The sequence below is a fragment of the Eretmochelys imbricata genome, chromosome 6, assembly GCF_965152235.1.
Source record: "Eretmochelys imbricata isolate rEreImb1 chromosome 6, rEreImb1.hap1, whole genome shotgun sequence".
Classification (NCBI taxonomy): Eukaryota; Metazoa; Chordata; order Testudines; family Cheloniidae; genus Eretmochelys; species Eretmochelys imbricata.
Window position 1 is genome coordinate 131,005,066 of NC_135577.1, and position 13,800 is coordinate 131,018,865.

The 13,800-nt window shown below is 43.5% G+C and overlaps 1 protein-coding gene across 8 annotated transcripts in view; it reads right to left on the bottom strand.

The window, feature by feature from the left end:
- FANCM (FA complementation group M) overlaps window positions 1-11,294 on the bottom strand; it is a 142,688-nt gene extending 131,394 nt beyond the window's left edge. For 4 of the 8 annotated variants that reach the window (XR_013346470.1, XR_013346469.1, XM_077819712.1 and 1 more), the window contains exons 1-4: window positions 10,686-11,294; window positions 8,494-8,666; window positions 6,243-6,320; window positions 5,334-5,492 (exon numbers count right to left, since the gene is read on the bottom strand). Coding sequence is in view for 6 of the 8 variants with exons in the window: in XM_077819712.1 (XP_077675838.1) it covers window positions 5,334-5,492; window positions 6,243-6,320; window positions 8,494-8,666; window positions 10,686-11,193 (918 nt within the window). In the remaining 2 variants the exon portion in view is untranslated. The remainder of the gene's footprint in view (window positions 1-5,333; window positions 5,493-6,242; window positions 6,321-8,493; window positions 8,667-10,685) is intronic. The other 4 variants (XM_077819707.1, XM_077819708.1, XM_077819706.1 and 1 more) reach the window with 2 other exon arrangements.
- Between the last annotated feature and the right edge of the window lie 2,506 nt (window positions 11,295-13,800).

A 13,800-nucleotide genomic window follows, 5' to 3' on the forward strand; every position in this document is an offset into this window, starting at 1 on the left:
TGTATTTAATCTACAGAGCAAATAACACCTCAAACAAGTCTCAGTTGTTATGCAGTTTTCAGTTCAGTTACAGAACTATTTAACTATTTTTGTGGGCATCAAGCAAGGTCACACAGAAACATTCTTGTTAATGTGTAAGCTACAGAAAAATCTTCCCACAGTATCTGAATGTGTGTTCTTCAACACCTTGAAAACTGCAGTAAATTGTATAGTCATTTTATGTAAAACTATGGATTAATGTAGAACATTATTATTTATTATGAGTTGCGTTAGATTGTTTAAGCTGCTAGAAGCACCAATTAAATTTCAAGTTTGAAGGTACACTGTATGGCTATGGAAAACTGTATTTTTTCGGTAAACGGCCAATACACTAGTGGGTGCAAGGAGACATGGTTTCCTCATTTATACAGGTTTCAGAGTAGCAGCCGTGTTAGTCTGTATTTGCAAAAAGAAAAGGAGTACTTGTGGCACTTTAGAGACGAACAAATTTATTTGAGCGTAAGCTTTCGTGAGCTATAGCTTACTTCATCGGATGCAGCATATTTTATAGGAACATTGATGAAGCTTGTTGAAATCTCGCTATTCTTACATACTAACATTTGAGGAGGCTGGGGAATATACTTCTAACAAGTCATAAAATTCACATTTGTCATGCTGTGGTACCTGCTTCCCATTATCTGACTAGACATTTTATTATGCTCCTATTGCTATACAGTGGAATCTCAGAGTTACGAACACTCGGGAATGGTGGTTGTTTGTTACTCTAAAATGTTCAGAACTCTGAACCAAACATTACTGTTGTTCTATCAAAAGTTTACAACTGAACATTGACTTAATACAGCTTTGAAACTTTATTATGAAGAAAAATGCTGCTTTCCTTTTTTTTTAGTAGTTTATGTTTAACACAGAACTGTACTGTATTAGCTCTTTCTTCCCTCCCATCTCTGCTGCTGCCTGATTGTGTACTTCCAATTCCAAATGAGGGGTATAGCTGACTGGTCAGTTCGTAACTCGGGTGTTCGTAACTCTGCAGTTCTACTGTACTTCCTCAAACCATTACTAAAGTAATTCATATTTTTAATGTGAAATGTTTAAATAGTTCGGACACAATATACTATTAAAATCAGCTAACAAAACTGCATCCATCCAATCACATCCTGGCAGTTTAAATATTTCCGCCTTAATACTGAAACATTGTTGCCCTGCCTGCTTTGTACTTTTCAAACCAGTGTTAGTGCCTAAGAAGTTTAATCAAGTTATTGTGAAACTCAGGGCCTTGCTTATTTACTTTTACAAAAATAACTGTTTAACTAGGATAGGATACAGAGGGACCGAGACAAATTAGAGGACTGAGTCAAAAGAAATCTGATGAGGTTCAACAAGGACAAGTGCAGAGTCCTGCACTTAGGACAGAAGAATTCCATGCACCGCTACAGACTAGGGACCGAATGGCTAAGCAGCAGTTCGGCAGAAAAGGACCTTGCGGTTACAGTGGACGAGAAGCTGGATATGAGTTAACAGCGTGCCCTTGTTGCCAAGAAGGCCAATGGCATTTTAGGATGTATAAGTAGGGCCATTGCCAGAAGATCGAGGGACGTGATCGTTCCCCTCTATTAGACACTGGTGAGGCCTCATCTGGAGTACTGTGTCCAGTTTTGGGCCCCACACTACAAGAAGGATGTGGAAAAATTGGAAAACGTCCAGTGGAGGACAACAAAAATGATTAGGGGACTGGAGCTCATGACTTATGAGGAGAAGCTGAGGGAACTGGGATTGTTTAGTCTGCAGAAAAGATGACTGAGGAGGGATTTGATAGCTGCTTTCAACTACCTGAAAGGGGGTTCCAAAGAGGATGGACCTAGACTGTTCTCAGTGGTAGCAGATGACAGAACAAGGAGTAATGGTCTCAAGTTGCAGTGGGGGAGGTTTAGGTTGGATATTAGATATTGGATATTTTTCACTAGGAGGGTGGTGAAACACTGGAAGGCGTTACCTAGGGAGGTGGTGGAATCTCCTTCCTTGGAAGTTTTTAAGATCAGGCTTGACAAAGCCCTGGCTGGGATGATTTAGTTGGGGATTGGTCCTGCTTTGAGCAGGGGGTTGGACTAGATGACCTCCTGAGGTCCCTTCCAACCCTGATACTCTATGAACTACAGAACTAGTGGGATTTTTCCAGCTTTGTTGCATTACTGCTGTAACTTGTTTTACGCTGTCATTCACTTTCTCTTAAACTTGTGTCTTGTTTAATGTTACAGACCGTCATAAATAAAGCTTCAGACTTCATTGTGCATGGGGGTCTAACTTTTCAAGCACATTATGTGCTTAGCATGCATATACCAATATTATTTTTAAAAACCTGGACCTCTGACCTATGCTTACAGATGCTGAGAAATGTTATTTAACCTACATATACATATGTCTGCTCTGGCCTTGCAAAGTTTTGCTGAGAACTTGTTGGGAGCTCTTAATTGAAAGGTGGACTTCAGACTTTTCTCCGAACTATTTGAAGGACGAGAATTGTTAAAAAGCATTTAAACAGTGTCAATCAGATTTTATTTCCTTGTTGCCATGATGTCATAATCCTACTAATTTCTTAATGGCATAGTCAGAAAATTACATATAAAATAAGGTGACTTTTCGAAAAAGCTTTTCAGAACTTTCTGTTCTACTTCAGAATCTAGTTGTACACCTTTGCAGATCACCTGGAATCCAAAGCATAGCTAGCAATGACACAGCAAAATCATAAAAGGTATCATTCTACATCTATAAGGACTAGTTAGTCTAAAAGATAAGCTGGTAACGATATTAAAAACCAAAAGGCTTTTTAATCTAGCTTTCCTACAACAAGCCACACACTCCTTGCCCAGCTTGAAAATACGGAATTAGTGTGTACAAGTAGTCTCATCATGACTTTGCTACCTAGAAGCTGTCAGCCTGGAACTGCTATGCAAGGGTGCAATCTACCGTGCAGCTAGAGGTATAATTCCCAGCTAGGGTAGATGTGGACATGCTAGATTTGACTAAGCTAAACTTCCTAAAAATAGTTGTAGGGGAGTGGGAGGCAGCAGAGTGGCGTGGGAGGCAGCAGAGTCCAGCCACCTACGTACAATCCCATCCAAGACCCGAGGCGCACGCACTGGCAGCTAGCCCATGCTGCCGCTTGCACCACTGCAGCTACACAGCCATTTTTAGCATAGCACAATCAAAGCTAGCGTGCGAACGTCTATCCAAGATGGGAATACACCTCCAGCTGCAGTATGCTCTTCAGTGTGGGGAAGGTCTCCTATTATGTGTCAGAAGAGTGCCTAGCACAGAGATGCCCTGATTTTAGCTGGGCATCTCAGTGCTATTATAATAAAAACCTTTAATAAAAATAGCCACAGAGGGTCACAAAATCTTAAGAGTGAGTTTCCCATGATTCCCACTGGATGCCCAAAATCCAAGAGTCAGAATAAACAACATAGGATGTTTTGGAAATAAACAAAAACAAACAAAATGAAAGAAAAAACCCCACACACACCACAAGAGGCACTTAATAAAGAGTGTAATGTGTGCACATTAAAATGTTTTCCCTCCATTGCCCCATCACCATGTGCACTTGAAAATGCTGCGATGGTGACTGGCCCTGGAGGACAGAAGGAGCTCTCCCACTCGTACACCTGTCAGGGAAACCACAAACCTGTCCTCAGGGAGCGCAAAGGCCAAGGAAGGTAAGTGCCAGTGCGTGAGACACCTTGAGGGCCAGCAGGGTCATGGCTCCATCCTCTTTTGAAACAGGTGAGGCACATGTTGTAGTTACCTGAGCCAGTCCCCTGTGCCATATGAGGCATTTTAACCTGCCTGTGTATTCTACAAGTAGAATGCAGGAGAAAACCAGTGCAGTACCCTTTCACTCTCCTACCTCCTTCACTGCACCTATACTTAGTGTAGGTAAAAAAGACATCTTACCTTCCAAATCAAAATAAAAACCTCAAGTTCTCAGTGCCAAATCCAAAAAGGAAATTAACACATGACTGAACGCATACTGGCACCCATTACAGAAAACAGAGTTTGGTTTACAAAGAAACTACACTGATTTAATTAAACTGACACAAATTTGTGGTGGACACTTGTTTCAGTTTAGCTTAAATCTGCTCTAAATGGATTGAAATTAAACCAAAATAAGCTATGTTTAAGCTAAAATGAGTTAAGGGTTTGCACTGGTTTAAAACTTAATTTCATTAAACCAGTTTGACTGTCTCATGGAGATAATCTCTAAGATTAAAGATCTGAAAATAGCTCCAGGTTAAAAATTGTCTCCTAAATCTAAAGATGTACAAATAAGAAAATGTTCTTCATATACTTAATAGGACTCTTCACATAGGCCCTAAACAAAACTTATCATTAACGTGGAAGGCAAACTACCCCTTCAACAATATGGTGGATGATCAACTTTTAAAAAAATAAATACAACTTTTGGAGAAAACATGTTACTAAATCTAGTAACTTTGAACATGTATAAGCCTCATCCATTAATAAATACCTGAAGATTTCTAGGAAGAGCCCCCGTTTTTAATAATTACTTCCATAATGCAGACACCTGTCTAACAGAACCTGACTGAGAACAGCCAGGCCACAGAACAGCCATCAGTTGGCAGCCACTTCTGTTCATTGCTAACCGGACTGTATTTGAACAGATTACTTATAAGTGAAGAATACCACCTGAGCTCCTCAGTCATACAGTTTGCAATATTTTTTTTGCTAGGCAATACTTTTTAAAAAAGAAAAATCTATTTAGCAGTACACTCACAAAGCAGCTAAGAATCAAAAGTTACATTTTTACAGGAAGGAAGACAAGCATTTGATTCAATACTCACAGTATAGGAATAACTTTTGTGTAAATATAGCAATGAAATGGATAGCTTGAGAATTGTACCCATCATGTTAATACTCTTACACCAACCCACTTAAAATAAGCTGTCAATTTAGTTTAGGCTCAAATGTAGGTTTTGTAAGTTTCTTAATCGAGTAAGACACCATACGATGAGATTTCTATATTTTAATACAAGTTTAATTTTAAACATTATCTCATGCTGTTGTGAAGCCAAACAAAAACTTGAAGCAAGTGTATCAGAAACATTAAGTGATACAGTAGTAACAAAAGTGAAACTGGCCACTCTGTTTTACTATCTGAGCTAAACATAAGCAAAAAGCCAACAGCATAAATAACGTAAGTTAGCTTAACAGAGTACTTGTCTTAGTAGTTAGAGGCATTAACAAGAGAGATAAGGGTTTTATTACTATTTCTATAGTGACATGAGCTCTTTAATGGTAAAAAAAAAGTAGTAACTCACCCTGATGTAAGCATTCTGAATTTCTGCTAGTTCTTTACCAAGTGGAACAACAAATTTTTCAACTTGCCGCTCATGAGAGTAAGGCTGAATATCTGGGGAATCTTCAGAACACAGCTCTATCTGTGCTATCAATAGGTTGGAAATAACTTCCTGTACAGCCTATGAAAAAGTCACAGGAAAAGAGTGTTTTACATAGTGTATTTTTCTTAATGTCATCTCACTGCTGTAAATCAAGGATATGTGAAAGTTAACAACACAGGCCCTGTAAAACTATTTGAAATAGCAAAGAAACATTACCTGTATTGAGGGATCTGCAGACAGCAATTCATTTTTCAGCAGTCTCCACTACAACTAGGGGCCCTGATTGATCATTTCAGCCATTTTAAACATCAGACAAAACAATGTAGTCAGGAAAATGCCCTACCACATCATATACATAGCAAGTAAAACAATCATTAAAATAGCAATAAGAAAAAATACTTGAGTTAGAACTATTCTAGCACCATTTGTTAAAAAGTTTTGCTATAAAAAACTACGTCTGCATCAGCTGCCATAACCCTCCCTCACTCCACCTCATCAGGCCATTAGTCCAGTATAAACAAGCACATTAATATGAGAGGGATAATTTGCGACATTCATTATAAATGTGGAAGAGTTTAGATCACTGAGTTTGGAAATTCCTTGTTTCCTCTGATACTACTTGGGAAAAGGTGGCATAACACATTCAGACTAGTACTGCACAGCAGCATTAACAGTGCCGCAGGAGCCACTTGTGCCTGACTAGGATCACGCAATTCTAATCAGCAAGCTGCTGCTGCCAAGAGAGCAACACTTATGTAATGATCGCTCTTCTGGGGGGCTCTATTGAAGCCACTAATTCTCAGCCCACTAATGCAGTACGTGACTCACCTTTGTGTCACTGCCTGGTGTGGCAGTTAGAGCCAAGATTCTAAATTGGTTTGTGTATTTGCCCAGTTCCTTCACAACCTGACAAAAAAACCCAAGAGTTACATTAATATCCTTAAAGAGGAAAAGCTCTTACTCTCAATTGTTTACATATGTGAAAAATTAAAATGTTCAAAAAAGCATTCTCCACAAAGTTAGTGTCTAGCCTAGAAACAGAATCTAACAATAAATGATTGTCAATCCCCTCCCATCCCACCCCCAAAAAAACCCTTAGATTATGTGAACTGGCTTCAAGAGCCAACTCCGCATACTAGAATAGGGGTAGTCTTTTTTTTTTTTGGTCAAGGTCTACATTTATTAGTCAAGATATAGTGAACATCCAGACTCAAGAGAAAATAAAAAAAAAAGATAAATAAAAAAAACCTGCAGGGTCCGTGCAAACGCATCTGGCAGTCTGGATTTGGTCCGCAGTTTGCCTGTTGACTACCCCTGCACTAGAACTACTTGGGTGAGCACTGAAAAGGATTATTACTGGATTCAGCAAGTGGATATACAGCACATTAGCCAAATGAGCTGCCCAACAGGAAATCTGGAAGGCCACTCTGAAAGCCAGCATTTGCAACCTGAGTACAAAACTAGTCTGAAATGATGAAGAAAATGGTATGACAAAGGAGCTGGACAAGGGGGCAAGAGCTGCATAAAACCACATGCACCCATCTGTCTCTCATTGCGAACTTGTTTTAATGGCAACTGGGAAAGAGGGAGGCTGTTCCTTTGAAGCCATCTATATTCCTGTTCCTCACCCAGATCAGCTCCTAAAGTCAAATACACAATTAATGTACAGGGCTACAAGCAGCCTGGCAGCACAAGCATCTATTCTTCTGTAGTACTCTGATATACTGTGACCAACAGGCAGTCTTCTGCTGTGTGAGGAAAAGTATGAGAACCACTGGAAGGGCACAGAAAAGTGCTACAAATATCAAACAGAAATTTAAAAAAAAAATACAAAAAAAGTCAACACACAGAAGAGGACAAGGGAATTAAATATACACATTAAAAAGTGATGGTAGTCATGCCCAAGTACAGCAAGACAGGATAAGGAAAAAAGCATTTTATATGCCAGTTCCACAGCAAAGGTGACTAACAAAGAAAGCTGGGAACCACTACTCTGCCTTAAGTAAGCTCACAAAATTCTCAATGAATTGTGAGTCGTTTCCCCATAACACAGGTAAACACGATCACCGCAAAAAAAAACGATCACCGTTAAAAAAAAGCTACACTGGACTTTAATAGATTAAAGAAGTATGTAATCCTTTGTCAGATGCTCAGAAAGCACCACAACCTGCACACTTGCATTATTACAAAATGAAAACAAGTTACTAAAGGGTTTGAAATTCGGGAGGGCTCCAGGAAGGAGGTGGTGCAGCTATGGTGAACAAGCCTGTTCTCTGTTTTAATTCTAATAAAAACAGAAGCCTCAGCATTTTCCTTTATGTGCCATATTATACGAGTCTGCTGTTTGTCAGTTTTCCTATGCTATGATCTAATAGGGAACCATCTAGTGCCACATCAGTTCACTGCAAATTTCTCAATACAGGACTTGCTTCATAACTTTAAAGCGAAGTATTGATAGAAAGGGATTTTACCAAGATATTTCAATGCCTTTTTCACTGCATGAGACAAGACCTCAACTGAAGGGACAACAGTGGGTCATACTGGGCTCAGAATTTAGTTCAATTTAAGTAAAGTTTTTTCAGAAATGTGGTTTAATTTGCAATCTCTAAGATAGGAGACCCCAGTGGCAGCAGTTTAAATGTTTAATTCCTTGCCGATACATGCCAGATAGACTGCTGTAGATTGAGTTCTCATAAACATACCCATGCCCTGTAGAAATAGCCCCACACGACAAATGCATTTTTAATTTTTTACACTCTAAGGTTTAAAAATTAATTTCTGAAAAGAAAATGCAGTTCAATACCCAACCATACAAAATGCTTATCTCCCCATCTACTTAAGATTTCATAATACAGTTAGAATGGACAGCTTCTTGTGTACATTCTTGTTGCATGCAATTTATCCATTACTTGTATCAAGGTATTGTAAGCCACAAAATAATGTTTTGTCTTTGTTGATTTCTTACCAAAATCCTCAGTTTAAAAAACTGCAGAACAATCTACATTTGTGCGTAAATTATCTATGATTGCAAAAAGAAATTGCTCACAAGATTATGCAGTTCACATTAGTCCACCATTACCTGGCAGTAGGCGTAGTTTCCAAGAGCTTTGTGGGCTTCATCAATAACCAGACATTTTATTTCTGCTGCAGGACAGGTTCCACGAGAAAGATCATTTACCATTACTTGAGGAGTAAGAAAAAAGACCCTCTTATTGTGCCAGATTTCCTTCCGATTGAGAACCTGGGTACCCCCTGGAAAAAAAAAAAAAAGAGCACTATTACAGATTTCAATAGTTGTTACCACTCAAGAGAGAAATCTTGGAGTCACTGTGGATAGTTGTCTGAAAACATCCACTCAATGTGAAGCAGTAGTCAAAAAAGTGAACAGAATGTTGAGAATCATTACGAAAGAGATATCTCAAAAAAGATATATTGGAATTGGAATATATTCCCTCTGGGTCACGTGGCATTGGCCACTGTCAGAAGACAAAAGAAAAGGAGTACTTGTGGCACCTTAGAGACTAACCAATTTATTTGAGCATAAGCTTTTGTGAGCTACAGCTCACTTCATTGGATGCATTCAGCTGTAGCTCACGAAACCTTATGCTCAAATAAACTGGTTAGTCTCTAAGGTGCCACAAGTCCTCCTTTTCTTTTTGCGGATACAGACTACTCTGAAACCTGTCAGAAGACAGAATACTGGGCTAGATGGACGGGGAACATGCCTTTTTAAGTCTGGACAGTTTTATACGCATTTCACCTGCTGAGTCACTCAAGGCCTAAGTTTATTGTAATCAGTATGAAAAACTTCACTTAAAACAATAGGATGGCCCAAAGATTCCCTGGAGAGTACCATCTCCTATGATACAGGTACCATAGCTCAAGCTCAAGTATAGATCAGTGGCAGCTTGAAATAAGGAAAGTGAAAATTAGTTTGAGAATAGGGAACAGACTGACTGCATTATTCTAAGGTCACATCTACACTACACGATAGGGGTCAGATTCCCAGGTCACAGACACATACTCGTGCTCATGCTCTTCAAGCTAGCACAGGTATAAAGAGTAGTGTAGCTGTGGTAGGATGGGCAGTGGCACAGTCTAGTCGCCCTGAGCATAAACCCGCCTGAAACCAGTGGCTACATCTTTGGCACAGCTTGCCGCCACCGCCCATGATGTGTCACCATTGCCCGGGCTACACTACTATTTATACTTACCTTAGCACCGACTGATCTAACATGAGCATGCGTAAATGAGCTGGGAATCACACCCCTAACTTGACATGTAGACATACCCTGAAGATCCCCTAATCAGTGGAAAGCTACACAAAGAGGTATTACATGTTGAAGTTCATGCCCACCCTTGGCTTCAGGAAAGAAGGAAGCTTTTAAACATGGATAATAGAGTCTTCTAGAAATATCTAGTCCACCTTTTGGATAATAGGGTTGAGAAGAGATTACTTTGTGTATTGATTAAGCCAGTAAACATCACAGGTTCACAGTTTAGGTAACAGGTGTGAGCATCCTGCTGAGCTGAAAATTGATACATCCTGAATTATGGTCTCCCTACTGCTCCACTATAATTGAGAACAGTTCATCACTAAGGCTGCAAGTCTGTCATGGAGGTCACAGATTCCGTGACTTTCCAGGACCTCCATGACTTCCGCAGCTGCTGGTGCGGCTGACCCTGGGGGCCGGCCACTGGGGCAGCTCCTGGGCTGCCTGAGCAGCAGCTGGTGCCACTGGCTCTGGGCCATATCATTCAGTTTCTTCAGAATTGATTTTTTTCTAAATTAAGTTTCTAGCCCATGTGGCAGCAAAGAAAACCTTCCAAATGTGACTTGAGCGTAACTGTTGCAGTAACGTCTGAGTCTGTAGGCATCCTGATACAATGATTCCGAGATATGAACTGCACTGTCTCCTGTTAATCTGATTAAAGTATCAATTTTGTGATGACATTTTAGTGTCAATATTAACTACAGATTAAGTGTTCACTTTAACTGACGAAATGAGGGTACAGAGTGGTAATGAAAGAAGGAACTGCAGAGAAAAGAACAAAAGACTCGAACACAGGGGTGTAGGAGCTCCTGTTTGGTGCTCAGGGTGGGGGTGGGAATGTGGGGGGGTGCAAGAATCAGGGCATGGGGGGGGGCTGGAGTCAGGGCGTGGGGGGGCTGGGGATGTGGGGGGGGTACTGGAGTCAGGGCACCGCTCAATGCTGCGCCCCGCCTCTGCCGACAGCTACGCGAGGGGCAGCGTGCGGGCCCCTCCCTACCTGTCATCTCGGCCATGTGGTGCGGAGGGATGCCCATGACGCGGGCGCAGGCCTCCATCTGCTGCGCCACCAGCGGCCTGGTGGGCGCCAGGAAGAGCACCTTGGCGGAGGGGAACCAGCGGTAGAAGTTGTACATGACCACGGCGGCCACGAAGGTCTTGCCCAGCCCGGTGGGCAGGCAGACCAGCGTGTTGGCCAGCAGCGCCGCCCGCGCCATGCGCTCCTGGTAGCCGCGCACCGGCCAGTTGGTGGGGTAGACCCACAGCGAGCCCGCCGCCGCGCAGAACCCGCCGCCGCCGCCCGCCCCCGCGCCCGGGCCCCGCTCGGCCTCGGCCGCCGCCGCCGCCAGCAGCAAGTCATCGTCCCCCGCCGCCGCCGCCTCGGGGCCGGGCCCAGGCGCGGGACCGGCAGCCGCCTCCCGCCGAAGGGCTGAGGGGGCCCCCGGGGCGCGGCTGACGCCAGCCCCCCAGCTCTGGAACAGCGTCCTCTGCCCGCCGCCGCCGCTCATGCTCGGTGGGGAACGGCCGGCCCCTCCCTCAGCGCCCGCCCGCCGGCGCCCCCGTCGCCATCTTGGGGCCGGCGGCTCTCCGGGAGCGCCGGAACACCTCGCCACGCTCCGAGCGCTGCCGCGTGAGCGCCGGCCCCCGCAGCACGCTGGGAAGTGTAGTCATTCAGGGCCGCTCTCTGCCGCGAGAGGCGCTGCGGCATGCTGGGAAATGTAGTCATGTGGGGGGGGGCTTACTGCTAGCAGGCGCTGCGGCATACTGGGAAATGTAGTCATGTGAGGAGCTTACGGCTACCGGGCGCTGCGGCATGCTGGGAAATGTAGTCGTGTGGGGGGGCTTATGGCTAGCAGGCGCTGCGGCATGCTGGGAAATATAATCATGTGGGGGGGGCTTACAGCTAGCAGGCGCTGCGGCATGCTGGGAAATGTAGTCATGTGGGGAGCTTACGGCTACCGGGCGCTGCGGCATGCTGGGAAATATAATCATGTGGGGGGGGGGCTTACTGCTAGCAGGCGCTGCGGCATGCTGGGAAATGTAGTCATGTGGGGGGGGCTTACTGCTAGCAGGCGCTGCGGCATGCTGGGAAATGTAGTCGTGTGGGGGGGGCTTACGGCTACCGGGCGCTGCGGCATGCTGGGAAATGTAATCATGTGGGGGGGGGCTTACGGCTAGCAGGCCCTGCGGCATGCTGGGAAATGTGGGGGGGGCTTATTGCTAGCAGGCACTGCAGCATGCTGGGAAATGTCGTGTGGGGGGGCTTATTGCTAGCAGGCACTGTAGCATGCTGGGAAATGTAGTGAAGGGGGCTTATTGCTAGCAGGCACTGCAGCATGCTGGGAAATGTAGTTATGTAGGGGGGCTTATTGCTAGCGTCCGCTTCGGCATGCTGGGAAATGTAGTCATGTAGGGGGGCTTACTGCTAGCAGACGCTACGGCATGCTGGGAAATGTAGTGAAGGGGGGCTTATTGCTAGCAGGCACTGCAGCATGCTGGGAAATGTAGTCATGTAGGGGGGCTTATTGCTAGCAGACGCTACGGCATGCTGGGAAATGTAGTCCGTTTAAGAGCCTGACCAAGTCCCCTAGAGGGAAGGCACCTGCAACCCAAGCGCTTGCTAAAGCCACCAGGACCCAGTCCCGCCTTCCCAAATGTTCTAGTCCCTGTGCATGTTGTTCAGGGAGCCTGTGCTGGAAGACTACCCACAGTATTGCTTCTGCACTGTCAACCACAGTATGTACCGGGCCGGAAACTTACTAGCCATCACTTTACGAATGTGGAACCAGGCCAAGGGGAACAGAACCGAACAGAAGTTATTCACCTCTTTCACTGACCCGTCATGCACGAGTCATGCTCCTGTTTAAAATGCTGGCAAAACTCTAATCAGGCATTTTGTCAGACTGTCTCTTAAACCAATTTCCATGATAATAACACAGTAAAGAAAGGTTTCAAAGTAGTAGCCGTGTTAGTCTGTATCCGCAAAAAGAAAAGGAGGACTTGTGGCACCTTAGAGACTAACAAATGATTTGAGCATAAGCTTTCCTGAGCTACAGCTCATTCGTGAGCTACAGCTCACTTCAACACCCATTGTTTCATGTTCTCTGTGTATATAACATCTCCCCACTGTATTTTCTACTGCATGCATCCAATGAACTGAGCTGTAGCTCAAATAAATTTGTTAGTTTCTAAGGTGCCACAAGTACTCCTGTTCTTTTTACAGTAAAGAAAGATAGTGTGATAAACACTGCACACCCTGACAAACAGCTAGTCAGGTACCACAAGGGTTCAGCACGTTATGAGAAAATAGATTGACTACCAGTACATAATGACAAGCAGCATTACATACCTTTTGCCAATATTTAGGTTATAAAGTCTTCTAATGACAGCTCTAGGATAGTTGTGTTTTCATGTCATCCCATTATTTACAGTTAGAATCAGTTTTCTTATCCTCTTCTCAGTTACAGAACAGTCAACTGGAAGCTAGACTGCTACAGATGTGGCTGTCTAGAAAATAATTACTAATTATGCACTGAGTACTGTGGAGAAGTTTGAAAAGTAGAATTGAAGTGGGGACCTGCCTCCTAGTCCCACGGAAAACAGATTCTTCCTCATGCCCACCCTTGCTTCATAAACAAGCAGATTTTAGACACAACAAATCCTGCATGTTGGCAGGCGGTTAGACTCGATGATCCTTACCATCCCTTCTAACCCTGTGATTCTATGATTTACTTTCTGCTTGAAATAATTAAATATTTTAAGTAACCCATTCTTGCCCTGTTATCTTTCTACCACCTTGAACAGCATCACAGTAATAAAGTGAAGCATAGTAAAGTTTCCACTGCAGATTGCAAGTCACCACAAGATGTTGCTTCTCTTTGATTGTACCTGCATATTAATAGCTTCTTCATTTCTGTAGCTGGATGCCTAGAGAGCAGCTCTTCCCTTCAGCCAGGAGGAGCCTTCTGCCAACCTTCAAGAAGAGCTCTGTATGGCTTGAAAGCTTGTCTCTTTCACCAGTAGAAGTTGGTCCAATAAATATATTACCTCACCCACCTTCTCTCATAATATTCAAACTGTCCTTTGTCATGACTGGTACAACCTCACCCACACAA